Source organism: Portunus trituberculatus, chromosome 25, assembly GCF_017591435.1.
Source record: "Portunus trituberculatus isolate SZX2019 chromosome 25, ASM1759143v1, whole genome shotgun sequence".
NCBI classification, from domain to species: domain Eukaryota; kingdom Metazoa; phylum Arthropoda; class Malacostraca; order Decapoda; family Portunidae; genus Portunus; species Portunus trituberculatus.
Genome location: NC_059279.1, coordinates 3041162 through 3067500, shown reverse-complemented (window position 1 = coordinate 3067500; position 26339 = coordinate 3041162). Strand labels below are relative to the sequence as shown.

Genomic DNA, 26339 nt, shown 5'->3' with positions numbered 1-26339 from the left:
TCTTCGCTAGCGAGTTTAGGGCAGCGTGTCCCCAGCCCTTCCTGACGGGGATACAGATGTCAGAAGACTGTCTTACCCTCAATGTGTGGATCCCTGAGGTGTGTGTGTGTGTGTGTGTGTGTGTGTGTGTGTGTGTGTGTGTGTGTGTGTGTGTGTGTGTGTGTGTGTGTGTGTGTGTGTGTTATGTGTTCCTACTTTTAAGATTATAATTTTGACTACTTACACTATTCAGGCTTTGGAATTGTAGGATTCTTATCAACATTTTCGTTTTTTTGTCATTGTCTTTTCTCCTTTTTGTTCCATCTATTGTATCCTTCCCTTATTCCTTCCTTTATTCATTTCCCTCATTATCCTCTCCTCCTTCTCCCTCCTTCCCCTCCATCTCCGATTCACATCACCCGCAGTAATTTAGATGTCCATTCGATAACAGTTTGCATTCACTTACCTACACCTCGCCAATCCCACGCTAATTACAATCCTTGCATTCCCTTCTATCGTTCTTACCTTCTCTAATACCCTCAGTCTTCTTTTTCATTAATCTCATTCGGTATTCTCGCCAAGTCTAAATTGTTCGTATATTTATACATAATAGTGGACCCTTTCTCTTAAACTCATTATTTTCCTTTTTCTCTCTTCATTGTTATCTTTTTTCCTCGAATATTGTTGTATAGTTTGTTTTCATGTAAAATCTACTTTCTCATTGTCTTGTATATAATTCTTCTCTTTATTATCTTCCTTCGCCTCCCTCTATTTATTTTGTTTCGTCATTCTCTTTTTCTTTATTCATTCCATCATTATTCTCTCTTGTTAAACCTTCGACCTTTACATTCAAACTCTATATTCATGTACATTTAGCTTTCTTATATTCTTGTACACCATTTGACTCATCTTTATAATCCGACCCTTCTCCTCCTGTTTTATCATATGTTTTATTAGCTCCTTTCATTAATTATCTTCCTCTAGTTCAATCTTCAACCTTCTTTTTAAACTCTTTCCGTCTAAACATTCTTTCTCCCAACATTACACACCACCTTTCTCACCTAAATCTTCCTTCTTGTATTCAGTATTCCCTTCCACCTGCAGCTGCCGCGTGGCTTCCGTCAGTACCCTGTCATAGTACTGTTGGAGGGAGAATTCTTCGTCACCTCAGCTCCCTCTAGGTTCCCCGGCCAGGACCTCGCCGCCTCTGACATGATCGTGGTCTCCTTCAACTATCGCACTAATGCCTTCGGTACGTGTGGCCTCCTAGCGGGACATTTGTTAGTTTGCATGGATCACCATAGACTTCATAGTGATGGTATAATGGTGGATGTAGTCGGGTTTATTTTCCATTTTCTTTTGTGTGTTATTTTTAGTTTTATGGTGTTTTTTTTTCGTAATATTGAAGTGCTAGATGTGCAAAGTCTAAGAATATTACTTCGTGTGTATTTCCATCCCACAAGATTTGTTTAGTCAGTAAATGCAATGCGACTCTGTAATCTCAAAATGTAAAATTGCAAGTGATTATTTTCTTCTCTTAATTTATCTCTATTGATGTTGAAATTCCTAATTATGTTGTGAAATCTGCGGCTGATTCTGGAACTAAAAGAAATATAGTTCCCATTGTTTTTTTTTTTTTTTTCTCTCACCCTAGTAACGCTGAAATTCCTGAATCTGTAGCTAAGAAAATGAAAAGCTTCATTTTCTTTTACTCATTTTCTTTCCCTATTAATGGTGAAATTCCTGATTCTGTTGTGAAATCTGCGGCTAAATTTGTAGATAAAAAATGTCTCCTTTTTTCCCCTCAGCCTAATAACGCTAAAATTTCTGATTCTGTGGCTAAAAAATATAAAAGCTTCATTTTCTTTTACTCATTCTCTTTCCTTACTAATGTTGAAATTCGCGCAGGTTTTCTCAGCTGGGAGGACCGCTTGCTGCCTGGGAACCTTGGGCTGCGGGACCAGTCACTCGCCCTGCAGTGGGTAGCGGAGAACATCGACAAGTTTGGCGGTGACCTGACAAAGGTGACTCTGTTAGGACACTCTGCAGGGGCCGCGTCTGCCGCTTTCCACCTTGTCCACCCTCGCAGTCAAGGTCAAATATGATATTGCAACCTGTAATTTCTGGTAAACTCTGGAACTCCTTACCTGATTTTGTATTTCTAACTTCCTATGACTTGACTTCATTTAAGAGGAAGGTTTCAAGACATTTATCTCTTTTTTTGGGGGGGGCGGAGCTAACTCTCTCGAACCTGCAATGGACTGGCATCTAAGTGGGGTCTTTTTTTCGTTTTATGTTGCCCTTAGCCAGCTTTTCCCTCTTACATAAAAATAATAATAATCTATTCTATGTTTTGCTTTTACTCTGTTTGCTACTTACTTCACTTTTCTCTGATTAACTTCGTCTTGCATTTCTTGTATTTCAAAAGCAGGTTTAATCTTTATCTCTTGTTTTTCACGTGTCTCTTATAAGCCTTCGTTTTCTATGACTGAGTTCACTGGCCTCTGCAAGGGAGACTAATGGATTCGTGGTATTAGGTGGATGATCTTTTGTTTTTACCTTCCTCTAAGTCTCCGATGTAACGAGCCATCTGCTGTGCTTCTCTACAGTTCATGAGTGTTTCCGTTGATTGATAACCTTCCTACAATGTAAGTTTTGGAAATTTTAGAGCATTCAGTGTCTTGATTTTAATGTGGATTAGCTGTGTTTCAAAAAAGTGCTAATAGGTTGCTAGACATTTATCCTCGTCATTGCATCACTCATCCCTCCTCCTCCTCCTCCTCCTCCTCCTCCTCCTCCACTTGACTTCATTGTTGCAGCATCAAAATTTCCAGTAAGTTGATAATATTAATCCTCCTCTTCCTTTTCCCCAATCAGGTCCCTTCCAACAGATTATCCTTATGTCGGGGACCCACCTGGCGCCCTGGGCACTCAGCAGGCAGCCGCGTGTAGCCTCCAGGAGACTCTCGGAACACCTAGGCTGCGGCTACGTGTCGGGCTCCTCCTATCTGCTGGGGTGTCTGGAGAGGAAGGACGTGGACCAGATTGTGAAGGCGGTGGAGAGATTAATCGAAGTGGGTAGTGTCTGTTTTCTGTCTCTATTTTATGTAAGTACCTCGTTTTCTACAAGTAATTCCAGCATTTCCTTACATTGTGGGGCTGGAGCAGAGGTAAACTAGTGTATGTTGTCAGCTTTTGGTACGCTTGATATGGATGCATGTGGCCATCTATGCTATGTTTAATTTCCTGGGTATAGATTTTTTTTTTTTTTATGTACGACGGGGAACTGATCAAAAGCAACACAAAATGCTAAAAAAAAAAAAAAAGAGGGAGAGAAAAAAAGGCCCATTGAGGTGCCGGTCCCTACACAAGTCAAAGGAAAGGGGATTCCTTGGTTAGAATAGGAGTCTATTTTTTTATTCTAAATATTGACTGAAGAATTTTTTTTTTTTTTTTTTTACGTAGAGAAGAGGGCCAGCCAAGGGCAAAAAGAGAAAGTTAAAAAATAAAGCCCACTTGAGTGCTACCTCTTTAAAAAGTGTAAAAAGTGCAAAAGTACGTGTAGGTGTATGTAGTTACTGCGATTACTTGTTATATTTTCCTTCCATAACTTGCTCACATAATGACACTGTGCTTTGATTTCTTTGAGATTGTCGGTATACAGGTACAGACTCCCCAGCAACTCACCTCTCATTTTTTCGTCAACATACTACTTTTGCAGGAGGGTAACCCATATTACCTCTTCGCTCCCGTCGTGGACACGTTTCTGCGTCAGGAGGAGCAGGTAGTGCCCCTGGAGCCCCTGAGTGCCATCCGTGAGAGTGCCAACAGAAGGATTCCTTTGCTGCTGGGCCTGTCAGAAAACGAAGGCTCGGTTATGCTCTGTGAGTGAAGAAATAACCTTAACCTACTGATTTTGAGAATACTTGCCTTTGCAAATTATGATCTACGTATAGAAAAGTCGAAATAAAACATATGAACGTAATCTATCTAATTCTTAACTAATCTAACATTATCAAGCTAACATAGTAATCATGTGGAAACGTTAATGTCCTTCAGATATTATCGTAGAATTTATATTTAGATTTCCAGAAGACTTTAAAACTGCTTTGAATTTCTGAATAAATATTTTCTTCAATACAATTGCTATAGTTTTCACAGCCAATTGAACCAACTGACTTTTACATCGTCCCTTAGTCCTCGGAATGCGGTGGCTGTTTTATATTCTCACATAGCCTGAGATCACATGATGCTACCAGGCTCCACGGGTGCTGCCTTTAAACCCATCACCTGCATATTGTGTCTTGTTCAATTTTCGGTCTATAATTCAATTAAACTTATTTATTCCAAGAAGCCATTTGGATTTTAAACCTTAATTTCTTCCTTTCTTTTGCCAGACATTAAGAGAGAGATTAACTACATGACCTACGATGACCTGAGGCGCTACGCTCACGAGATCCTGGTGCCAATGGTGACCTCGCTCCATGGATACGGGGAAGACACAGAGGTGGTCAAGAGGATGATGGAGTACGCTTACCCTGACAAGGCTCGGCTCGGGGAAACTCACGCTCTGGTCCTGGAGATTATAGAGGTGCTTAGCCTCAGGAGAGCGAGTTACCTTGATGCTGCTGGCGAATATTATCTGTTTATTGCTCTCTTGGTTCCTTTAGCTGTTTTGTTTGGAAATATTCTTGTTTTTACTGAGTTATTTGGTGGTTGTGTTCAATGTCTTGTTCTTGTTTTTGGATCTTTTGTTCGAAGTGTCCTTGTTTTTTTTTTTTTTTTTTTTTTCGGGCATAATTCGAATTTAGTTGATAGTTTGTTGTCTTGTGCTTGTTTTTGAGCTTTTCTATGGTGTTTTTGTTATTTTTTTCTGGATGTAGCTCATGTATCATTAGTAGTTCGTAGTCTTTCTTTACTCAAAATTTCTTTCGTTGTTTTTAGTGAGAAATATTCCTGTTTTTTTTTTTTTTTTGTGTGTGTGTGTGTGTAATCTGCACATTTTAACAATTCATTGCGTGTCTCTTGCAGCTCTTCACGGATGGGTTGTTCAAGGCTCCGATGATAAAGATGGCAGAGGAGGCGTCACGGAGAGGCCTCAATACACACCTCTTCGTCAACACCTTCGTCAGCAGAGACATCTACCGCTCTTACACTAACATATCGGGGGCGCTACACGGGGCCGAGCTGGCTTATCTTTTCTCCCCAACAGCCTACAGAAAGTTCTTTAACCTACCGCTCACCTACAATGAGGAGCAGTTGAGCCTAAGACTGAAGAGCATGGTGTATAACTTCGCCAGCAGCGGGTGACTGATTGCGTTGTGTTTATCTTTTGTGTGGAGAAGTGTTTGAGTATACAGTCCTTAGTTTTTATCTCTCTCTTTTCTTTTTTAAGTTAATAGAGTAGTGATTCACTCCATCTTGTGCTTGTGAATATTGTTAAGTACTTAGCATTCGTTTATTGAAGTGGATGCATTACTATAAGTTACCAACTCAAAGAGTTTCATCCACACAGGTTGCCTTTCCTGTCCCAGTACGCGCCTCGCTGGGGTCGCTTCACCCTCGCGTCTCCAACATACGCGTCGCTCGAGTCCGGCCAGATCCACGAGGATTACCAGCAGCACAAAGTGGCCTTTTGGAACCAGCTGTTGCCCGAGCTGTACATCCTTGATCAAACTAATCCTGGAAGCACCACCACCACCACCTACAGACCCACGACAGGGAACCCCACCACAGAACAGCAATGTGAGTCACCATCTGCTTCTCTTTTAGTGTTCCAAGAGACAGACATAAAGATGAATGTAAACTAAAACGAGTACAATTGTGATAACTATTACGCATGAACTAAATTAGGGATTAGCACATACAGATTAACTCCACAGTCATGATGTCTTGATGTAAAGCACTGCAGAGGCTATCAATGTTTCGCCACTCGTGCTCCTCCCGAGCACTTGGCGGTTGTCTCGTTCCAGTCATCCAGCCAGATGGGGATGGGGCCTCTTACCAGTCAGCAGTGTGGGTGCTGGTGGGGGTAGTGCTCGTCCTCGTCGGAGTCATCATTGCCTATATCGTCTGCTCTCGGCGACGCAGGAGGCTCACATCAGGAACACTTCGGAGCCAATGACACGGGGAGACGAGGAACGGTGAACGAGCTGTATACCGCCGAACACCCGGCACACTCAGTAGCCGGGGTGGCAGCGGGCGGTCCAGGACACCCACCATCTCCGGCGGCATGGAATCTCCGGAAGAAATGGTGGAGCGGCTTCCGTCCAGGAGATTTACTCATTTTGGTTCTGTAACATTCGAAAGAAGAGAACCAGAAGGATTTGATGCGTCTGATGGCCTGCCGTCAAGCACTGTGTCCAGGACCAACCCTCTGGTGCGGCTGTCCTCACTGGAGGGAGAGAGAGCGTCCGTTGACCTGGAGGAGTGTGTGGACTTTAACTCAATGCGGAGAGTAAAGCTGTCCAGCTTCCCGAAGGACCACTACTGGTTCAGGTCGCAGAAGGACCGCGAGGACTCGGTGATGGAGACGCGGGCGGAGACCATCTATGACGACCGTGAGGAGGACGAGCGACGCCCAAGCACCACAAGGGTCGTCTTCGCCCAGACCGATGAGGCGTCTTTCTCTTGAGCCTTAGCGTCCATCATCAGTCCATGCCCATCCCTAGGAGGGTTCTGCTGCTGTTCACAAACCTAAACCACCATGTAGACAGCGCCCTACGGTACCCATAATAAAGTTCCTTCCGTTAGCAGCCAGGAAGAACGAGGCTGCCACAGGAAGCTCGTTAACTGTTTCTCGTCGTGAAAGGTTATTCACTGATTGTAATATAGTATAAGATGTGGAGTAGTGATCCATGAACTTTTTTTTTATGTAAAAATAACGTATCTTTTAATTTTTAATCACTGTTATGCCAATATTAATATTAAGAAATTTAATTAACGAAATAAACGCGCGCGCGTGTGTGTGTGTGTGTGTGTGTGTGTGTGTGTGTGTGTGTGTGTGTGTGTGATTCACCACGGTCGTCTGCTGGTCACCCAGCAGTGTGTGTGTGTGTGTGTGTGTGTGTGTGTGTGTGTGTGTGTGTGTGTGTGTGTGTGTGCGTGTGTGTGTGTATGTGTGTGTGTGTGTAGACTAACTAGCATAGTGTATTATATACATAGCAATATTGCAGATATGGCGTCAGAGATACATCGGAATATGGAATTAAAGAATATGAGACTCCTTAACTAACTCCATTTCTCATAACCCAGCCGGAATCATCAAGGTCTTTACCCTCACGACTTACTACAGCTGCCACTCTTGCACTAATCTCACAAGACAACATCCCAAGACTGCTAAACCCATCCAACCACTTACCACCCATCCACCCCATCCACCCATCCACTCATCAATTCACCTACACCTCAGCCACCAACCACACCTCGTTCCACTGACTCACGCATTTATCTACCCATCCAAATATACCTCCACCATGGGCCTTGTACATAAAGTAAACCTAGGGACAATATTCAACAGTAACTGCAATATTCAAACATGAAACGACGATGAGAAATAGAACAGCACCCATCAACCGGCAACCAGTCTCATTTTTTTAAGGATATTACAGCAGATTAGTGTAATCTCACCACTTTTAAGATAATTCTGAGATAATGAGATTTTTTAGGTAATTAAGTAATAATTATAGTGCTTTATAACACTTTTTGATTACTTCCCGCAAGAAGCATTGTTAATCCCCCCCCTTATGATCTGTATATTGGAAAAACTGGATAACGGACGAACGAAAGAGAGGAGAAAAGAGGAGCAGGGATGATAGTATACAAACGAAAGAGAGGAGAAAAGAGAAACAAGGATAATAGTACATGAACGAACGAGAAGACAAAAGAGAAACAAGGATAACAGTATATGAACGAATGAAAGGAGAAAAGAGAAATTAGATGAAAATAGTCGAACGAAAGAGAGGAAAAACGTGAAACTGGATGAAAGTGAACGAACGAATGAGAAGAGAAGAGAAACTAGTTCATAGTGACGAACGAGAGAGGAGAAAGAGAATTAGGAATAATAATAAACGAACGAATGAAAGGACAAAAGAGAAACGGAATAAAGAAGAACGAATGAGAATAGAAAAGAGACACAGAAATAATATTAGTGACGAACGAATGAGAGAAAAGAGAATATGTTTTAACAATCTAACTAGCTCTTTACAGGGGTGTGCTGCCAGTGGTGTGACATTAGTGGGGAGGCCAGGGAGTAATGGGGGGAAGCGAGGGAGGGTTGTCATGTAGGGGATAGGTAATAGGTAGGTGAAGAGTTGTATTACGTCTGAGATGAAAAGTGCGCGTCAGGAAGCTAAGATGTTTATGCAATTTGATATATTAATTGATAACATGACAACTTTTCCGACATTCCCTGTGTATTACGGTCCGTGTGTGTGTGTGTGTGTGTGTGTCAGTTATAGGAGAGCAGTGGTGTAGGTGGTTGCTGCGCTGGGGATCAGGAGGACTCCTAGTGGGTGGCCAGAGTGTTTTTGTCTGTTGTGGCCAGCCTTGCTCCACGCATACATACATACATACACACACTCACGCATATACATATATTTCAGTGTCCAGTGCTTCCATATTCCCGTCAGCAGTTTTTTCGTGGTCCAGCATCACCAGAGACGGGACAAAGGTGAGTGAAGCCAGCTAGCGGTGTAACCCTATAACACAAAGTCAGTGCCCGGTGTCCCCACCATAACACCCTCTTCATTCTCCCTTGCGGTCGTTTATTTAAGCTTTCTTGCGCGTTATTTGGATCTTTTTAGGTCATTCATTTATTTGTATTTTTTTTTTTTTTTACAGCTGAGTCTAGAAACAGTTCAACATCAACATATGTAAACAAGCGGTCATCTCTACACGTCAGTATTATCACCAGTTGTTTGCTTATTTCTCACTAACTGTAAGCCAAGCATGCCCCAGAATGGAGCCACCTATCTAGCGTTCATATCAGCTGCTCAGATAAATCAATCATGGCTTAATTTGGTGTGATAATAGAATAATAAGTGAGGCAAGATGGCGGTTGGCAGCTGGCGGCAACTTCTCCACTGAGCTTCTGAGGTTGCCGCCAGGGTCCGCCACCTATCCCGGCTTCTTGATTTTAATATTTCTTACATTACTCGATCTCTATAGTATGATAGTTCGTCTTCTTGGTTTCTAGGAATGTGTAGTTGTTTTTTAAGTGTTTTCTGCGCTTCTGTTCGGTAAATGTGTTGCATATGCTGTTGTTTTTTACGTAAATGTGGGGTCCTTCTCAGGCTCATTTTTACGTATTACGGTAATATGACTTTTTTATTTCAAGTTTTAGTCAGGTCTTAATAGATTCCAAAGATCGCTTATGCTTTTTAATTGTGTTTCTCACCGATTGAGTCCAATATATAGAGTTTAAAATGGCTTGTTGTCTTATTGATAGTTGATTTTATGAATTTGTTATACGTTAATATTTCTTTTAGTTCACTTTGTACGTAGTTCCATATTGTTTTAAATAGTAGATTAGATTGTTTTGAATGTGTCTTTATACTCGTGAAGTCAAAATGAATGGACCTTACAATGGTTATCAGTGTGATTAGGTTTCAACACTGTTTTTTCACTCTTTTGTTTTTTCATTTGCTCACTTCTTGTTCTAGGTAAGTTTTGGTCGCACGAAAAGCGAGTTCAGGTTTCGTAATATTTTTCCTAATTCATTTGGAGTCAACATGGGTGGACTTTTCGATGGTTTAACGGTGTGGAATGTTCCAATACTTTTTTATATATATTTTTTATATATTTTTCTAATGTTACTCAGGCTGGAGACATTTTGATATTGTGGATGATAGTTTAAGTACTTACCATGTCATAATTCATAAGACATTCGAGCGTAGCTGCATTTTTTCGAGGGGTCGATTTTGAATTTATATACGTTACGTAAATATAGGCGAGTCACCGGTCCCCCCTTGTGACGTCACAGCTGAGGTGGTAAGTCATCGCCGTCCTGGGCGGGAGACTGGCTTTGCTCCGGCGCCTCCTCGTCGATATTTAATTGAATTGAGAGAGTTTTTCACGCATTCATGTGTGTTTCTAAGCTCAGGTGGGTAGATATTGGTAGTAGGAAGTGTATAAAAAGTGAAACGGAGGAGGAGGAAGAAAAAGTAAAGAAAAATTAAAGGCAAGAAGGCGGCGGGTAAAAGCCGCAATATTTAGCAAAGTGTCCCCTGTTATGTTTCCATTCTCTCTAATGTTTAGTGTTAAAGGTATTTTAGGGGGATATTTTGTGTGTTATTGAATACATACTGAGTGATCTACATGTTTTTGTTTTTTTCTTTTTTAGTGCATCTTGACTGTTTTAAGTATGTTTAGCAGTGTTGCGCGGTGCTTGAGTGTGTTAGGATGTTTATGGATACTGAGCGTTTTTGTGTGCATTTTGTTTGTATAAGATGTTCTTTTAGGTGCAATTTATGTATCTTGAGTATATTGTGGGGTGTTTTGGGTGTATTTTGAGTGGTTTGTTGAGGGAAATCATTGATATTTAGTTTATTTTTCCTTCCAACCTGCCATTCTTTGTAATGTTATGTGCATCTTAGGCGTTTTTGAGTATGAAAAACAGTGTTACAGGCTGTTTAGCAGTGTTGCAGAGTGTTTTGAGAGGAAAAGAGAAATTGGATGATAGTAACGAATGTAAGAGGAGAAAAAGAGAAACGGCTAGGGATAATAATTAATAAACAAACGAATGAAAGTAGAAAAAAACAGGAAATAAGAAAAAAATGAGAGGAGAAAAGAGAAACAGTGATAATAGTAGAGACAAACAAAGGAGAGAAAAGAGAATTAATAGACTTGAACAATCTAACTAGCTATTTACAGGGGTGTAGTTGATTGACATTAGCGGGAAAGCCATAGAGTAATAGGGAGTAATGGGAAAGCGAGGAAGAGGGTTGTGTCATGCAGGGGTTAGGTCCGGGCAGATGAGGAGGCGTACGAGTATTACGTCTGAAAAGTGTGGGACGGAAAGCTAGGATACTGTATTTATATAATATGATGTATTACGTATGTAGAAACAATGTAGAGCACCAGTAGTTGGAGAAATGGGATCTGAATTTGTTAGGTATAAAGAATAAAGAATAATTGATGACAAGACATCTTTCTCTAGCGTTTGTGTTATGTCTGCCATTGTACTGTTTGTTAGGTTCTGTAGAGTACCATTAGTTGAAGGATTTAAATGTTATAATAAAGAATAAAGAATAATTAATAACATGACCACTTTCCCTAGCGTTTGTGTTATGTCTGCCTCTGTACTGTCTGAGGTTGTGTTTTAGCATTGTATTGTCTGGCAGGTGTGATGATTGTTGGTATGTTGGCGTTATTCATGAGATGTTTATACAAATGTTTCTGTATTCTTTATTTCTTATCATACAGCTAGATAAGTTAAATTCAATGGCCCTTTTTGTGAATGAACCTTTTTATTCTATCGTTTTCATATAATTTGATATATTAATTAATAACATGACTTTCCAGATATGTTCTCTGTGTATAACGGTGTGTGTGTGTGTGTGTGACTGCCAGCCACTGCCAGCAAAACCAAAACAAAACAATCTTCAGGTTCAGGCTGCACGTGGGTCCTCCGTCACTCTCCTCACACACGCACAATGGCTTTGGTAAGTATACATAAGCCACTGCAGCAACACACTACACCCTTTACTGATGTTACACGAGCAAAAGGCAGGTTAATGAAGACCGGGAAGGTTCTGTGAGGCTGTGAGAGGTGTCAGGGGCAGGTGTGGCTGTGATGCTGTCTGCGGTGAGCCAGGGATGATATTGAGATGGTAAGGGATAGAATACGCAGGTTAGTGTGGGTTATTGTGGTGGGCTGTGAGGGAAACTAATGGAGATATGATGTGTGATTGTGATACTAATATAATTTCTACAGTGAGCCAGTGAGGATATTGAGATTGTAAGGGCGAGGTTACGCATGTTAGTGTTGGTAATGGTAGTGATGGTGGGAATGGATGTTAATGGAATTACGGTGTTTACTAGTTTACCAGGACAGTTGTGATACTAATACAGTCTGTAGTTAGCGATTCAGGATATTCAGATTGTAAGGGCGTGGATAGGCAGGTTAGGTTAATTGCAGGCAGGTTAGGTTAGTTGTAGGCAGTGTGAGTTATGAGGAGGCCTGGCTGGGAAGGTAATGGGGTATTATTCCAGTGTTTCACCACATTCCACTAGATGTTTTTTACCCACCTCATGAGATAGAGCTCCTCATTATGAGTATTTTGAATCCCATATTTATAAGGCGCAACCTATTTATAATGACGATACCTAATTTAAAAGATTTAATTGTATTTTTGGCAATCTCACTCCCGAGTCAATAGAACAGAGGCAGACTGGTGCGAGAGCTGCTCAACCCAGGGCAGCGGCTAGTGTACGAGCCAATATTAGTGACTCATTTTGTTTGAGCTATTGTTTCCGCTGATTGGTTACTTCCGTTTGAAAATGAACCGGCGGCCAATGAAAAAAAATCATAATTTATTCAACCAATCACGGTGGCCTGAGACTCGCGGTATGAATTTGAATTCAGTTTGAGGCAAGATCTCCCACTGTGCAGGTTGTGAACTGCATTACTTCAAAGTTATCGCTGAGTTTTTCGAGGACTCTGCTAAATCCGTACAGTTTTTACGTGATCACGGCGTTCAACCTACTGTGGTACAGTGTCCTACTTGTCACCGAGACTGTACGTACAGGGAAGTGTTTTTTACCTACCTCATGAGATAGGTTAGGTTAGGTTGGGTTGGGTTGGGTTGGGTTAGGTTTGGGGGGTGATAAAAAAAACTGGGTGATTTGCGCCAAAAACAAGTGGTAAATTAATTAAAAGCAAGCCAAAATCTACCAGAAAAAATTTGTTTCGTCCAGAAAAGAGAATGTGGTGAAACCGGAAATTTACTGGTAATGGTTTAGATGTAGGACTGTGTACTGGGCCGTAAATGTTGTGTATCGTTTACTCAGTGCAGGAATTAGGGATGCTCGCCTTGTTTCCTGGCTCCCCTTTTGCATCTCTCTCACTCAGCTGATTGAAGGGAATGAAAATATGATAACTGAAACTAATCAAACCCTAACTTTAACCTAACCTAACCTGATTTTAACTTTAACCTAACATAGTTAATATTACTTAGTTGAGGGGACATGCACCGCTGATGCATCTTCTTTGGATCCTTTCTGACCAATAGCTGGTTAGGTTAGGTTAGGATGTATTTTCATTCTCATGTCTCATCAGCTTACTGAAAGGAGAGCCGGGAAATGAGGTGAGCTGGAGGGATGTCTATATTAGGGCAGTGGCTGATGTTGTTCAAGATTACGGACGTTAGATGAATTTTCCTGATCTATGCTGAAGGTGATTGAAAGACTAGTTATTTGGTTAGTAACCCCGTAGGGAGTCAAGGGAGCCGAGGTCTACCTACAGGTTATATCAGCTTTCCACTAGCAGACCATTATATCATGGCACTTGTGAAGAAATGGTGTTTCATGCTGGCAGGTCTCAATGCATGCCAGTAATCTTTTCCTACCATTTTTTAGACTGTAAATATTTATATCTTTGCAAAAATGTGATGTCTCATAATGCAGTGCATATCAAAGGGATTAGCTATGAAATTAATGAACTAAATAATCTAAGGCTCACCTAACTTAGCCATTGGATAGAGATACTAATGTTATTTCAGTGAATATCAAATTTCTTTCTCGTTTTGAATTGTTAATGAAATTTTTTGGCAGATTTTGGTGAGTTTTGTATTAATCTGAGACAGCAACAAGTGGAGGATTTTTTTGTATGTTGCTGCCTTGTTTCTTCCAATGAACCCTGTTTAGTGCAGCTAATGCAGAGCTTTCTTCTGGTGAGCTACATAGAATATATATATATATATATATATATATATATATATATATATATATATATATATATATATATATATATATATATATATATATATATACTGGTCAAGGACAAAAAAAGTGATTGAGCAAAAAATTCCACTGAGATACTAATTCTCAAACATTGTCAAAAGAGTCCGTCAAAATCATGGGGTAAACATGACACATATCCTGTGCTTTGATTATGTATACACAACTAATTTTCTTTGCTTGATTAAAAATAAGTCAAATTTTTCTCAAGTAATGTATTGCATTGATACTAAATTATGGTATTGTTTCATTCAGAAAAAAGGAAACAGACACATCACATTTGACGATGATGAAAACTTTGAGGACCCTCCTGCCCTGGACCCAGTTGGCAGGGACAGCGATGAGGCGGCCCTGGAGGAAGATGCAGAGGACTCAGACTCGGATTCAGATGCAGCGCCTGAGGAAGCCACCATCTCTGCAGGGAAGGAAGACGCTCAGCTGAGGGAGGATTTGGTGAAGAGTGCGGTGAGCAAACGCCGGCAAGAGATCAGAGAGAAGCGAAAGGAACAACATGAAAAGAACAAGTTACAGCAAGAAGAGAAGGTATAATGTTATGAAATATTTGTTATTCTTTATTTTTTTAACTCTACATAAATTTTCTATCTTTAATTCAAGTTTTACTAGTATTTAGTATTGAATACATTGTGCATGCTATTTATTTTCTGTTCTTCCAGCTAAAGGTGCTGTTTCATAGAGAAAATGGCTCACTGCTACATACCAATTGTTTATGATAGGTCAAATTTTATCCTAGCTTGGCAGACATTTTATTACCACTGTTTGTGTGACTGTATCATGTTCTGTTGTACTGACTAACTATTGTAACATCACATATCAGGCATCCCATTAAATGTTACACATGAAATGATACTTTAAGCTTGATTTACTCTTATGCAATGTCTGTATCTTTATACAAAACTGAGATCTCTGTAAGGGTAGATTACAAACACAACTTTCTTTGTATTTATCTGTTCCCTTACTTGTGATGTTTAATAAGAGTCTGTTCCTTGTCTACATATGGATACACATCTCTGACCACATTCATAATCTTGTAGCGTAGCGTCTGGAAGAGCGACGCCTTCCACAAAGCCTTCTGGAGGCAGCCGCCACTGAGCAGAAGATGAAAGCATTGGAGCGAGAACAGAGGCCTCCCACGAAGAAGAAAAAGCTAGAAAAATTTAATGAATCTGATGGAGAAGATGATGGCTCAGTGGAGAATGTAGATGAGGGTGAGTACAACATGGTTACTATGTATATTTAGCCTCTTCATTACTGTGACACGTTTTCATATTTATTCTGCATACTATTTGACGTTATTATGCAGCTTTAGAGACTTATGTGGAAATTAAAATGATGAAGAATCTGGCCATTAATTAATTAATTTTCTGACTTCCATAAACCGTTTCTAATGTAAATAAAATTGTTTAATCACACCCAAAACTCAGGGTACACCACTGCATAAGATTTTAGAACGTGTACTATGATTTTACATTCATCCTTTGGTTTGTAAAAAACTAGATGATAATGATGCAAGTATTGGTGGATTATTTTAACGGTTCCCTTTGCCTACAGACGGCTTCATCACCATAGACACAGGAGTCAAAGTCCGAACCCTAACCCAGGAGGTGAAGAAGTACACTGACATCACACAGAGGGCGGCAGACTTCAGAAAGAACGCTTTGTATGGAAGGAACACAAAGAGAATGCATAGTAAGTTGTCTGTATGTTATGACTTACCTTATTGAGATGAGTAATATTGTCTTTTATGGTGTTACTGAAGTAATTGTGGTCTATTTCTTATAAATTTTGGTAAGGTATGATGCCTTTTTGAATTGTGATCTATTCAGTGAAGGGATCAGCAGTGAAATTAATGGAGTGAGTGAATCAAAACCTAACTTAATCTAACCAAACCAAGCTTGCAGGTACACTTTATTTTAGTTTATCTGGTGGTTTAGAAATATTCACTCAACAAGTCAAGTGTTGAAAGAAAGTGTAATAATAGGAAGGCAGACTTGTGTATTGTTGGTGAAGCCAGTATTTTGTAGACTAAATGAAGAATGTCTTGCATTTGTTAGAAGGAATGTTGATGCTGCTGGAAATTCACTGATACTTGCCATTTTTCTTTTGAATATGATAGACAATTTATTTTGCAAGGTGTCATGAGGATGTGATGGGGAATATGAATTTGTTGGGGAAAGAAGAACATGTGGCACAAGATCAGTTTTGGAAACCTGTCATCAACTATCCAACCCTAAATGGGAAAATGTGGACATTCAACGAAAATGATAGTAATGATGTCACGAGGCTGTTCATTTTTCAGCCTCACAATTAAGAGAGATGAAGGAGAAGCAGATGAAGAGTGGCAAGGCAGTCTTCGCCACTCTCAAGACGTGATGACCTCCTGCAGTGAAGGAATTAGAGTTAATATGTGTTGAGCAGTTAGTTTAGTAAGGTTTATGTTGAAATTCTCAATGAAAGATTGTAGTGAAATGTTAAGACCACAACTCAGTAACAGGTATGTTGATTATGTCCACTGTAGAGAAATGTTAAGACCACAGCTGGCAAACAGATACGATGATTATGTCCATGAGATGTTAAGCGAGTGGTTGGTAAGACTGGTGAAAGGCTACCTGACTGAATATCTTAATAAATTTCTGTCCTCTCTCATTTGGGTCCAGAGTTCTTTCATCTGTTTGTTGTCTCTCATGATGGGTAGGGAATGTGATGGCAGCATTTTCCCGGTTCCAGCAGCTGGCACAGAGTATGCTTAGGCTGTTGCAGTTCATAAGGATGCAGGAATTAGGGATCCAGTTTGGTCTCTAGCCAGCAGATGAGGGCAGGTGTAAGAAAGGGTTTGTTATGGTACAGATGGACTGGACTGTCCTTGTTGATATTTAATGGTGAAATTGCTAGATGTGGTTTTCAGCTGTCAGTCATACTGGGAAAGATTTTGTTGAGATCATTAAGGCATTTGAGAATTGAAGGAAAATAAACAGTCAAGATGTGTTGATCAGATATGAATTTATTTTATTTATTTATTTATTTTATTTTTATTTTTATTTATTTATTTTTTTTTCTCTCTTTTACGCAAGGGGGGAGACTAGCGAAAGGCAACAAAAGATGGAGTAAAAATGCTCAGTGGATTGTCAGTTCCCTTACAGTTATGAAGAGCTATCCAAAAGTAAGTGACAAATGTCTTGATATCTCCCTCTTAAAAGAAGTCAAGTAGTAGGAAGATGGAAATACAGAAATAGACAGGATGTTCCAGAGTTTATCACAGGTTACCAGAGTTTACTATGTAAGGTTGTAGTAAGTAATTGGTGACCTAAAACTTCTTGCAGTCACAATAATTATCACTGGACATCATTATTGGTAGGATTTTGAGTTTTGACTGGTGCCACACATCACAACACTGTCTTCATCATGCTGCTGTTGTTGTACTGACTGAAAAGTGACTTCAAACAAAAAAATGTGCAAGACTTGATGTCTTTAGTGACGAGTATTTTGTCTGTATACACGGGGCTGAAACAAGATAGAGTTGGGAAACAGGTGGTTCTGCTTTGTGCACCAGAGGCAGTGTGCTCCGTGGTGATGGTGATGAGTTCTCTCCGTTGGTTGATAGACACTTTTTGTCTTGTTGCAGATTGGTAAAACCTTCAGGGCACTTTCTGAAGCAACAGAATATCAGAAATGGAAGTTCCATTGTTGTGCAAAATGGAAGTTCTGTTTAAGAGATATATCATTGAATACAATAAAAGCTCCTTTTATTTTCATGTAATGAAATGACTTTTTTTTTTTTTTATCCTTTATGCATGTACTGTGCTTAATTCAGATTGATGGAAGCATCGATATAGCAGTGTGTTTACTGTGTACTCTATCACTGTATTAGTTTTTTTGTTCATTTCTCTTTGTTTATACACACATGATGTTTGTTCTTAGATCTCTTCCAGTGTGGTGGTTATGAGAGATGGCTACTTGTTCCTCTCCTTACTTGTCTCATGTTGCATTGGCTTTATTTCCATTTCTTTGTTCTTAGATCCCTCCTTGTGTGTCAGCTGTGACAGATGATCACTTAGTCCCGTCTGCATTGCCTCATACCACGTTGAACTGTCATCCTCCTCTCACCTTTCTCTTACCACAGCACTGTCTTCGCAGTTCATGTGAGGTTGTCGTTTTGCACCCTCGGAGTCTACCATACACTTGTTTACCAGTACTCTCAATCATCTATGCCCTTGTCATACTTGTGGCCAGTACACCTGAGTTTGGCTGCCTCATCTGCTCCACATTTCACTTCCTCATCTTTACTTGGCACACACACACACACACACACACACACACACACACACACACACACACACACACACACACACACACACACACACACACACACACACACACATCACTCACTCTCCATTCTTCGCACACCTCAGGCATTTCTCATTGCTAATTTTGACTGCTTAGACCTTTGAATCCCTTAACCTTTGACTTGCATTCTCTCTTCCTTCACATAAAACTAACTACATGCACCTCACTACATATACATTCTTCACTCAAGATTTAAAAAAGATTCCTATACCAGCCAAGGAGTCCTCTTTTCTTTTCACTTTTTAGGGGCTGGCACCTCATTGGGATTTTTTTTAACTCATTTTTTTGTTGCTCATGGCCAATTGTCCCTCTTACATAAAGAAAAAGTTTAATCTTTTAAGTAACTTAGGACATTTATACCTCCACTTATAACAATTGCTTCTTTATATCGTTTTACATTTATTTTTTTCATTATTTTTTATTTCCTTATATAACTTGAATTTCACACAACTATAAGATCCAAGCCAATTTCATCCTTGTGTAGGTCTTTTTTGTCTGACCTTCCATGCTTTTATGATTTCTAGACTCACATTTGTCACCATGTGTAAAAAAGAAGTGTTTTTATCAGTTCTCCCATACCAATCCTTCCATTAGTCTGTTTTGGTTTGGTAAGTTACATTTTTTTACACAAGTCCCATTCTCATCCATTACTTGTTACTTGTATGTTGAGAAAGAGCAGTATTTGTGTTAGTACTCCCATTCTTATCTTTTTGCCTCTTGTTTGTTAAGTAAGTCCTGTTTTATGTTAATTTTCCCATTCCTACATTTGACAGTTACAATTAATTAGATTATCCCTGTGTTTATTTTGCAGTTCCCCATTTGTCCCACATTGAAAGTCCTGTTTTATGTTAGTTCTTGTCCTCATCATCCTTAATTTGTTATTTTAATATATTTTTTTTCATTTATACCATGTAAGCTTTTTCATGGGACTTATGGGCTAAAGGGGGTACTGTTTGGGTTACCTCCTATCTAAAAGCCCACCTGCTAGGAAACCGGTGCCCCGAGTGAGGAAGCTCAACCTACACTCGTTTAGAAAACTTTTTTTTTGTTAATTAGTTTTGCCCTCATGCTTTATCACTTGTTATTTGTGTAGAAGGAACTGTTTTATGTTAGTTCTGTCCTCATCTTCCATTCGTTGTTATTTGTTTGGAAAGAACTGTTTTGTTAGCTGTCCCATCCTCATCTTCCATTTGTTTATTTATTTGGACCATCATGTCAGTTCTGTCCTCCCCATCTTCCATTTCTTACTCATTGCTTGCTTAGAAAGATCTGTGTTACATCAGTTGTCCCATCCTCATCTTCCATTTGTCACTCATTGCTTGTTTAGAAAGTCCTGTAATATGTTAGTTCTTTTCTCATCCCACCGTTCTCCCCCGAGAAGAATCAGTGAGTTACCAATGAAATTTGGTGGCTGCAGTGAAGAACGTGTCCACTGCCTCTGAGAAAGTTGTCAGGGAGCCTCATGAGAAGTAAGTCACGTCTTGTCACACCTATAGTCACTCGTTTCTGAAATTTTCTCCACGGCTGGGAAATGGAAGGTGGGATAAATAAAAAAAAAAACTTCTATTCCCTCATGTGTCAGTTTACTCTGAACGCGTGAAATTCATCTTGGAAAGAAAAATTTATAAATCTTGTATTTTGTGAGTTCATTCAGGACTTTTTAGTGTAGTGGCGTGTGAACACTTAGCATGATTTTTTTTTTCTACCTACACCTGTATGATTAAAGATACTACACTTCCTGATGCGTTACTGGCACAAAGAAGCAGCAGCAAAGTGTAGTAGTATTTGCTCACTTGACATAATTTTTTTTTTTTTTCGCGCCTACATGTTTAGATACTACACTTCCTGACGCCTTATTGGCAGAAAGAAGTACCGCACGCGATAGGTTTCGTCCATACGGAACATTAACGCCTGTCATCGTTTATCACTAAGGTTGAGTTAGTGTCGCGGTTTCGATACCGCCCGTCGGCACCCGAGGCTGTATTCTGAAACGTCCATGTCTACATCTCGCTACTTTCATGAGGTTGTGGTCTAGTGGCAGCTACTTGGCGGGGGTGGTTTCAGGAGTATTTTGACGCTTCTAGTGATAGTTCAGAAAAGGGCATGTGTTAGTAATGGATAAAAGAACCGAAAATAATATTTGAATAGTAACGAGAACATTTCAAGCGCGTTCTCATGATTTTAATAAGCTGATGTGTAATAGTAATGGATGATAATATATCAAAACCTAAATAGTGTAGTCTTGTGAAAAAAAAAAAAAAAACTTAAAGGAGCAGAGTGTCTACATCTTGTCATTTCATGAGACTTTACTGGATGTTAGTGCGGGTTTTCAGACGCATTTTGACGTTTGTAATGGAAGTTTAGAGTGGGTCATTTGTTAGTAATAGATAAGAAAAAGAAAATTAAAATATCTGAATGATAACGAGAACATTTCAGGCGTGTTTTCATGATTCCAATAACTCAGCGGGTGTCATGTATTAGTAATGGACTAGTTTGTATTAAAACCTAAAATAATTAAACGTTGTCTTGTGAAAATAATCTTGAGAGCAAAGTGTCTACATATCGCAACTTTCATGAGGTTCTACTGGAAGTTACTGCGGAATTTCAGGGACATATTCACGATTCTACTGTATTTCAGAGTGGGTCATGTGTTAGTAATGGATATGAAAAAGGAAAAGGAAAATATCTGAATAATAACGGGAAATTTTCAGTCGCGTTTTCGTGATTTCAGTAACTCAGCGGGTGTTATGTATTAGTAATGGACGAAAATATACTAAAACCTAAAATAATTAACGTAGTTTTGTGAAAATAATCAGAAGGCAGCAGTGTTTCAGAATACGAGCCTAGATTAGTTTTAGAATATCATCGTAGTGCATTTTTACTCTGCAGTTTTGTGTGTGTGATTTCCTTGATTTTATTCTTATTTTGCGGTGAGATGAAGCACTCCCGTCACGCTGCACTCGCTACACGCCGCGGGTCACACAACAGTCAGCACAATGTTACACAGCCGCCACTTTTCCTTACAAATATCACGCGTTTTTGGGGGGGGCAAAGAATCTGAGCCATGATAGTGTAAAAACTAACCTCAGCCTCTTATTCACTGTTCATTTAAGTTTATTTTTACAAGGCTTTACTTTAATTATTCGAGTTGTTATGTCTATACTACGACACGTATCCATTCTTATTCTGCTTACTATTTGGCGATTTTATACAGCTTCAGAAACTTCTATTTTTTACAAGATTACCTTATTTATTCTGGTTCTTTAGTCTATACTACTTTAACCCCTTCAGTACCACGACGCGTTTTTATATTTATTCTGCTTACTATTTGGCGATTTTATACAACTTCAGAAACACATGTGGGTTGATTAGAATAGTGAAGACTGCGGTCATTAACCCCTTCAGTACAAGGACGTGTTTTCATATTTATTCTCATTACTATTTGGTGATTTTATACAGCTTTAGAAACATATGTGAGGGGGATTAAAATAGCGAAGACTGGCCATTAATCTTCTGCTCTCCATAGATCCTTCCTAATGTAAATAAAACCATATAATCATACCTCAAATAAAAATGCGTCCCAGTGCTGAAGGAGTTAATTGTATTGGTTCTAGTTTCGTTATGCTATTCAAAGCAAAACTTCCCGTCACGCTACATTGCTGCACGCTGCGGGTCACATCATAACTGTCTAGAGCACAATGTTACGCGACCGTCACTTTTCCTCTCAAATATCACGCATTTGTGGGGCCAAAGAATGCAAGCCACTTCACCCAATCAATGCACTTTTCAGGTGAGTGCGCGACATTCTGAAGCGGGAAGCAGAGCAAGACTACGCCCTGACTTACTGGCATATCACACAGCGTACTCATTCTTTTTCAAGCCAGTATTGTTAATGTTATTGTTACCTGTGTTTACTGGGACGAAGGGATGGAGTAAGGGAATAGATAGGTGAATAAATAGTAAAATAGATAGATATTTAAATAGCTACCAAAGCGTTGTGTTAGAAATGTATATTCCAAGCTTTTTCATCAGACCAGTATTGTTAATGTTATTGTTACTTGTGTTTACTGGGACGAAGGGATGGAGTAAGTGAATAAATAGGTGACTGAATAGTGAAATAGATACATAGACATTAAAAATAGATTCTAAAAAGTCACATTAATCTCTTCAGTACTGAGACACATTTTTACCTTGAAATTTGTGTACAGTTAGACGATTTTATTGACATTAGGAAGGGTCTATGGAGATCAGAAAAATAATGGCCAGAGTCTTCACTATTTTAATGCCCCACATAAGTTTCTGAAGCTGTATAAAATCACCAAATAGTAAGCATAATGAATATGAAAACGCGTCACGGTACTGAAGTTAAAGATGTATATTCCAAGCTTGAGTATTGTTATCAAGGAATAGTCGTGATCTTAATCTTTCTAGGGCGGAGGTATAGAATGGACGAGTAGATGAATGGATGATGAAATAGATACGTGGATTTTAGGAACAATTCATTTCATAGCGCTGAGAAACTCTATACTCTGCCTGGGATGAGAGAATAGGGCTTTGAGTGCGTAGAAGACTCGGGAGGCTGGGAATATAGACTAGCGACCCAAATGTACAGTGACGATTATGATACATAGACACAACTATACACAACCCGTTACAGAAGCGTTACACCTTAACATGTGAGACTCTATACTCTGCCTGGGATGAGAGAATAGAGGCTTTAAGTGCGCAGAAGACTCGAGAGGCTGGGAATATAGACTAGCGATCCAAATGTATAGTGACGATTATGATACTTAGACAACAATACACAACTCATTACAGAACCGCGGCACTTTAACTTGTTTGTGCCGGACGTGGAATGCAGCGCGCGGTACCTACATGTGGCTACTTGTTTTTGTACTGCTGTGAACGGTAACGCACGGAGTACACCAGGGAAGTGCAGCGTCACGGCGTCATTGGATCTGTGGCTCCTCATTTAGAAACATTTTGGGAACGCGAGGGGTGCAGACGGAAGCAGGTGCGGAAGTAGGTTACAAAAGACGTCCCGATGCTCCACTTTGAAGGATTGATTGGTGTGGAGCGTGCATGAAGCAGGAACTTAAGGAATTCATTGCAGTCTGATGGAATCTGAAGGAAGAGCAATGTAGGGATGGAAGGCAGGTGGGTCTAGTGAGGCAGGAGTGGTCGCGACCTTGCCCGAGTCACCGTGGTTTCTTGGGGGAGTGGGGGTAGCGGGCAGCGGGAATGTGACTGTCTACAAGGAACTGGGGCTGCAGCAGACTCCCTCTCCGCGCTCAGTGTGGTGCGCGCGCCGCTCTTGGAAGGTTGTGGTGTTACGCGTCCTTGTTGTTTTGCTCTTCCCACGCGGCTCACGACGAGGCGGAGGAGGAGGAGCGGCACTGATCCTTGCTTCCCTGCAACGCCTGAGTTTGATTGGACTTATTTGTGTGACTCGAGGACTGGCTTCTGTGATCATTGCATAGCAAAGTACAGTAACTCGTGCAAAAAACTAGTGTTTGGCAGTGAATGGATTCCAAGCTAACACTGTCCATGAATGGCGGACCTCTGACCTAAGCCTCGCGCTGCACATTACCTCCTAAGATGTGCATACTGGATCTTTTCCGCCTCCAGATGGAGGTGAGGGTGAAGAAAAGAAAGCCCGGAACACATCTCCGCCACAGCAGGCTCTTCTCCTCCTCCTCCGTCTCGGGCAACACCTCGCTTGTTTCCACTGGGAAGCAGAAGCGAGGCTCTGATAAGTGCGGCGGCGCGTGCAGGCATCCTCGCGGCCACTCTGAGTCCATTTGCCTGAACCCTTCCTGCGGCACCATGAACACGTCTGAGTTCGGCTCTGGCAAGATCTCGCCCTACAGCAGCGTCAAGACTTTGTCCACACAGTTCACTGACGAGTGCAAGGGCTTGTGTCATTGCAAGAACAAGCGCAAGAACTCCCGGGATTCGCAGGCCAGCGTGAAAATGGACAACTTCATCGACGTGGACGAGAACGAAGGACAGGGCAAAGAGAACCTGGGCTTCATGAGGGACAATCTGTCCTGCGGCGGCACCGTGAATCGCTGCAGCTTCCTCAACCGGTACAGGAAGAAACTGAAGGAACTGCAGGAGGAGGAGGAGAAGGCTGCTGCTAAACTGAAGAAGGTGGACCCCAAGAGCTCAACACTCAGACGAAAAAGGATGCAGCTTCTTCTTCCTTTCGGCAACGACCGTGTCATCTCCACTCGTGACCCCGCAGTCATGCCAGACCCAGAAAGGTACGTGCTGGTGACCCTGGCCTGGTGCTTTTGCTTTGACCTTACTGCCCTGAGCACTGATCTTACCGTGATGTACTAATCTTGCTTTACTGATCGGACTGCCTCTCTGTGACCTTCTTGTGACCTTAGATACCGTTGTGACCTTAGTTTGCCTTCTGTGCCTTACTCACTCGTTACCCAACACTCATTAGGCAGCGGGACCTTCCCCTTGCACCAATCCGCCTGGCATTTCCACGCCCTGCCCCGCCTTGTGCTACATTATCCTTGCGTTTCGGAGAAAACTGGACTCGACTCATTTAACAACACGTAGCAACAAACACTGTCACAAGACAACCCAGGTAGAATATGAGATTAAATACTGAAATAACACCAGCGTTTTCATTCGAGAGCTAGGTTAGGTTAGGCTAAGTTGGTTTAGATTCAGTTAATTTGTTTCATAGTTAACCCCTTCATTATGTATGATTATGAAAAACACACATTCTTGCCCGAATATGAATAGTTACTGTTTACAAGTTAGCGAGGTAAGATTACTGAGAAAAAAAAATATGTGCCTTACTGTTCATCATACTACTAGTGCCCTTATTCAGAAATGCTTTGCTCTCTCATCACAACTATTATCAAAGGCCACAGTGATGATTAGCGGTGTTTTCAAGAGTATTTCTCCAGTAAGTAATATAGAAATCTTATCAATCAGCCTCTATAACCTTAAGAACACCTTAGAAAAAATTCGTGTAAACTTAGATAAAAACTTGAAATAATGAAGATGAATCACAGAAGTGTTTGAGAATACGACCCTAATCCCACGTAACTATCATCACCATCTATTCAGTGACGAGCAGCATCAGTTTCCCCTCCAATCAGGACACGAGAGGCGGATCCCGTAAAGCGAATCGAATCTTCTAGACATGGGCAGATTGTATCGTGGCCACCGGGGAACGTGAAGCGGCTCGGACTCGCTCAGTTAGAGTTCGAAACCTTAGCTAATGAGGCGATTATGATTCACTGCCGCCTGTGTGGTGTACGGTATTGGAAGGTGTTAAAGTGAATTAGAATGTGTTTAGGATGGTGTTAAAAGGAAAGTGGTTTTACAGGTGTTGGGAAGAGAGTTAGATGCAGTTTTAGATAGGAGTTTCTTTGAAGATATTGTAAAAAGGTTATAAAGGATTTGAAGGTGTTTAGGAGGGTGTTAGAGGGTAAGTGAGAGTATAAAGTGTTAGGAGGAGTGTTAGATGCAATTTGAGGGTAATGTGAGTTTGGGAAGGACGTTAAAGGTGCTGTGAAGGTGTTAAATAAAGTGTTAGAGGTTAAATGATGGTATTAGGAAGGTGTTAGAAACACTGTGAAGTTGTTAGGTGTTTGGGAAAGGTGTTAGAGGCTTGTGATGGTGTTAGGAAAGGTGTTAGAGGCGTTGTGAAGGTGTTAGGTGTTTGGGAAAGGCGTTATAAAGCGGATGGGAATAAAGTATCTTGTATCTCTTCCATTAGTTCCCTCTCTCTCTCTCTCTCTCTCTCTCTCTCTCTCTCTCTCTCTCTCTCTCTCTCTCTCGTCATAAACCCCAACATAGATGATCTCACGTTTTGATAGTATAACCCCCCCTACTTCGTCATCTTCCTATACCACCCTCCCTCTTCCTCCTCTTCCCTTCCCTCCTCTATACTCCCCCTCCCTTAGCCTCCACCCTCCCTCCAATGTACTGCGCACCGCACGGTTGGACTTGCAAGGAAGAGTGAGGGAGGCAACCAGGAACTCAAATGTCGAAATGGCTGTGATTCT

The 26339-nt window shown here is 40.7% G+C and overlaps 2 protein-coding genes across 6 annotated transcripts in view; both read left to right on the top strand.

The window, feature by feature from the left end:
* Window positions 1-6108, top strand: part of LOC123508868 (acetylcholinesterase-like) — a 62811-nt gene extending 56703 nt beyond the window's left edge. For all 3 annotated transcript variants that reach the window (XM_045262853.1, XM_045262852.1, XM_045262851.1), the window contains 9 exons: window positions 1-98; window positions 1084-1231; window positions 1888-2073; window positions 2857-3053; window positions 3701-3863; window positions 4377-4570; window positions 5011-5285; window positions 5495-5724; window positions 5952-6108. The exon at window positions 1-98 is cut by the window's left edge and continues 34 nt beyond it. In XM_045262853.1, the coding sequence (XP_045118788.1) occupies window positions 1-98; window positions 1084-1231; window positions 1888-2073; window positions 2857-3053; window positions 3701-3863; window positions 4377-4570; window positions 5011-5285; window positions 5495-5724; window positions 5952-6103 (1643 nt within the window). In that variant the 3' untranslated portion in view covers window positions 6104-6108. The remainder of the gene's footprint in view (window positions 99-1083; window positions 1232-1887; window positions 2074-2856; window positions 3054-3700; window positions 3864-4376; window positions 4571-5010; window positions 5286-5494; window positions 5725-5951) is intronic.
* A 2339-nt stretch (window positions 6109-8447) lies between these two features.
* On the top strand, window positions 8448-17718 carry LOC123508812 (probable U3 small nucleolar RNA-associated protein 16). 3 transcript variants are annotated; one of them, XM_045262730.1, is made up of 6 exons: window positions 8448-8650; window positions 11503-11642; window positions 14194-14481; window positions 14991-15164; window positions 15508-15645; window positions 16256-17718. In XM_045262730.1, exons 2-4 carry the CDS (start codon window positions 11634-11636, stop codon window positions 15057-15059), a joined length of 366 nt encoding a protein of 121 aa, XP_045118665.1. In that variant the 5' UTR covers window positions 8448-8650; window positions 11503-11633; the 3' UTR covers window positions 15060-15164; window positions 15508-15645; window positions 16256-17718. The 3 variants fall into 3 exon arrangements, with proteins under 3 accessions (XP_045118665.1, XP_045118664.1, XP_045118666.1); XM_045262729.1 differs by lacking the exon at window positions 8448-8650 and adding an exon at window positions 13753-13871; XM_045262731.1 differs by lacking the exons at window positions 8448-8650; window positions 11503-11642 and adding an exon at window positions 11733-11810.
* The last annotated feature ends 8621 nt before the right edge of the window (window positions 17719-26339 follow it).